Source organism: Larus michahellis, chromosome 11, assembly GCF_964199755.1.
Source record: "Larus michahellis chromosome 11, bLarMic1.1, whole genome shotgun sequence".
NCBI classification, from domain to species: Eukaryota; Metazoa; Chordata; class Aves; order Charadriiformes; family Laridae; genus Larus; species Larus michahellis.
The window spans coordinates 4,823,474-4,826,986 of NC_133906.1; the positions used below are offsets into that span (position 1 = coordinate 4,823,474).

The following is a 3,513-nucleotide window of genomic DNA, read 5'->3' on the forward strand; positions in this document are numbered from 1 at the left end:
CATATTTTGAAATTTTGTTTGAGGCTACAGTAGAGTTTAGAAAAAATAATCATTATTTCTAATATTTACAGAAGGACAAACAGCATGGACTTTTACAAAATGAGAAAAAAAAAATACAGTACAGGGACTTAAACTTTCTACCTCCCCTTTCTTCTTCCCCGTGCGCCCCCCGCCACTATTCAAATTCTTTACTCAGTACAGTAGTAATGATTCATGTAAAAGGTTAAGACAGAACAAATGTGTCTTGTTCTTAGAAAACACACGTATTAAATATATATATATTCAGGACAGATCCAGTTTTCCTTATGTGAATAGATTGCATGTGTAAGGAAAAATAAAAAAATTGACCCTGTCATTATAATGGAAAACATGAAGATCCAGCTGCACCAGCAGAAGACAATTCCATTCTATTTTGTTATGCTTCCCTTCATTTCAAAATGACTGTTGTGTCCATGATGATACTGGCTTGTTTCACAGCCATATTCCTCTTGGGGTTGAAAGGGGATCAAAATTTAGACAATGTATGCACTAGTATGAGAGAAAACCAAAGACAGCACTCACCATTCGAGTGTTGGTTGTTAATCACTATACAGTAGTTTTTATTATAGATCCTTCAGTGTCTCAAAATAGCTTTGGCCAAATAAGAACTTGCTAAGCATGTCCAGTACAGGCAGCTTATATCAGCAAGAGAGGATATTTAAAGATATAACCACACTTCTATTAGAACTTTTAAAAAGCACAGCAATATTAGTACCGTGCCAGAAAAAGCTTCACACCTAAGGCATGAAGTAACTTCTTAAGGATGTCTGTAGAGGACCATGGTTGGCAGCAATACAAGTGCAGTGTCTCAGAGAGAACTCTTCACTACACTTGCTGTTATGGATCCCTGATTTCTATGTGGAGCTGCCGAACGTCGAGTGTTTGTGATTTGTATGAATATAATGGGTAACAAGTTTGTTGCTGTCAGAAGGTAGGATGCAGTGTGGGTCCCAGAGACAACAGGCTAATGCTAATCATCTGCCCACAGATCATTTAATCTCATAAATAGCTATACTTTGGTGTCTTAGAATCTTTCATTTAAACCTCTGTTCCTTCCCTGGAATACAGAGTGTTATTTGTGCTGATACTGCTGTAAAAATGAGTGTTAAACTGGTTGAGCACAGAGTTGCTGTAGCCAAGGTGGCTAGAAGGCATAGAATTAGACCACTCTCCCACACCATGACTGGGGATGTTAGAGAGTGGAGAGTAGGAATTAAAGCCTACCATATTCTGTCCCATTTTGTCAATGGGTTCAGAGTTGAGTCCCAAAGGCACTGAGCGGCTCACGGAGCTAGAGCCGTTAACATATGCAGTCATAGTGGAGAGGAAGTTACTGAGGCATGGGCTGCTGGAAGATGGAGGTGGAGATCCTTTCTCAGGTGAACTGTCAGTCCCAGGTGATGAGTTTTCCAAGATATCCTGATGCTCTACAGCTTTGGGGCTGCCAGTCAGGGCACTATCCTCTGATTTCTCAGATACAAGAGTGGCAGTACTAGCCCCAACATCAGACTTCCTTTTCCTCTTCCTGCGAAAGTTTCCATTGTCAAACATCTTTTCACAGTTCGGGTCCAGAGTCCAGTAATTCCCTTTTCCTGTCAAAGGGGACAAAAGCACATTTTTAGTTTAAAAATATGCACACAGACAGCAAAGAACAGTTGCCTAGGGCTGTACAATGTTTCTCTTATTTCACAGAAATAGAATTGCGTGAGCAGAAGACATGTATTTTCTAATCACACAAAAGCAGAAGTCTGTTGAAATGAGAAAAAAATGTAAAGGTTCGGGCTCTATCCTTTAGCCCTGACTCTTCACACAGGTAAATCTACAAGTGGAGCCACTGGGACTGTGTTTTGTTTTGTTTTCTTGGTAAGGGAAGGAGATTTTCAGTATGCAGCTAGTCCTCTGAATTTACAGCAGAGAGTAATCAAATCCTGTACTGGACTGCTGCTGCAGATTCAGTGTGGTAGGATAGGTTTCTAACGAGATAGATAGAACCAGATTTTTGGCCCTCTGTGGCACCACAATTAAATGGCTTTTAAATGTTACCAATGGTTCTTAACAGCTATTGATAGAAAACGATAAATAAAGGAATAATCTGAGAGCGTATCAGCCAAGGGGTTGGAAACAGCAGAGGTGTGATTGCAAGCAAAATGCTATTGGAAACAAAGTAAAAGCAGCCTGCTCTCCTCTTGAGAAAATTACTGTTGACTCCCTGGATTTCTTTGACAAGTCTGAGTTTACCTTATCCCCTTTCCATTAATTCCCAGTTAAGCTGGACATAAGTTACACCAAATGGTGAATGTGACTTGCTCAGTTAGACTGCTCCTGTGCTTGCTGAGCCTCACATCGACCAGTTCTCAGGAAGACCTAGAGCAGTCAAGAATCCCTTTCCTTGCAGAGATTTAATAGCAACACTGATTCAGACCTCAACTATGCATAGTTGCCTTCTAGTTCAGACCTATGAGAAGAGCTGCTACGTGTATGTCCTGTATCTAGGCTATTATGTCTCTTTACAATGTATGAGATGTTTTTAAATTAAACAAGCTTAATTAGAGGGGGGGAAAAGAGGGTGAGAGCGCTATACCTGGATCGTCTTCATCTCGAGGCACCTTCTTGAAGCAGTCGTTGAGAGACAGGTTGTGCCGTATGGAGTTCTGCCAGCCAGCTTTGCTTTTGTTATAAAATGGGAAGTTGTCAGCCACATACTGGTAGATCTGACTGAGAGTCAGCCTCTTTTCGGGTGCTCCATGGATAGCCATGGCAATAAGTGCAGAGTAGGAGTAAGGTGGTCTAACCAACTTCATAAGCTCTTCTTGGGATGGGAGAGGAAGCCAGCCAAGGTCAGTTCCTCCCAAGCCGTGCATGTTAGGCAAGAGCTGCCTTTGCATCCCGTAAGACTGAGGAATGAAGGGACTGGCATTGGATCCTGGGAGATACGGTGGTGGGGTAATGGAAGGTCCATTTAGCCAGAGGTAAGGATTAGGAGTGGTGTTGTAATCCGTCGTCTCAAAGGTGCTCGGTCGCTGTGGACTAGGGATGTTCTGTGGATGGAAAAAGTTCTCATAGTAGATACTCATCTCTGGAGGTTCTTGACCAATATTTGGAAATTGCGGACTGCAGTGTGGTGGAGAGTGTGTTTGTGGATCAAAGGAGCTCATGCTCTAAGACAGGCGGCTGAGAAGTTATGACACACCTGTGCTAGTGCTCCTTTCCTGAGACAGGTGCATCACCTGTGCCCTTCCCTACGTACTTATGCACCTGTAAATGTTTCAGCTTGTGTTGCAGGCTCCACCCCACAGCCCTGAGTGGCTGCAGATGAGGACGATATCCTTTTTGGAATGCCGGCAGTCCCAGCCAGTCACTGATGTCACATCAACCAAACGTGAAAGTTACAACTGTTTATCTTCTGAAATGAATGAAGGAATTTTCCACTAATGTGATGCACATAAAGAAAGCCTAAGGTGCTTTGAAGTTAAA

The 3,513-nt window shown here is 42.4% G+C and overlaps 1 protein-coding gene across 2 annotated transcripts; it reads right to left on the reverse strand.

The window, feature by feature from the left end:
- Nucleotides 1-1,077: 1,077 nt before the first annotated feature.
- FOXI1 (forkhead box I1) lies at nt 1,078-3,194 on the reverse strand. Of its 2 annotated transcripts, none has more exons than XM_074604230.1 (2): nt 2,624-3,194; nt 1,078-1,352 (listed from the first exon to the last, which is right to left on the reverse strand). In XM_074604230.1, the coding sequence occupies exons 1-2, from the start codon at nt 3,192-3,194 to the stop codon at nt 1,078-1,080; spliced, it is 846 nt and encodes a 281-aa protein (XP_074460331.1). The 2 variants fall into 2 exon arrangements, with proteins under 2 accessions (XP_074460331.1, XP_074460330.1); XM_074604229.1 differs by having other exon boundaries at nt 1,078-1,631; nt 2,621-3,194.
- Between the last annotated feature and the right edge of the window lie 319 nt (nt 3,195-3,513).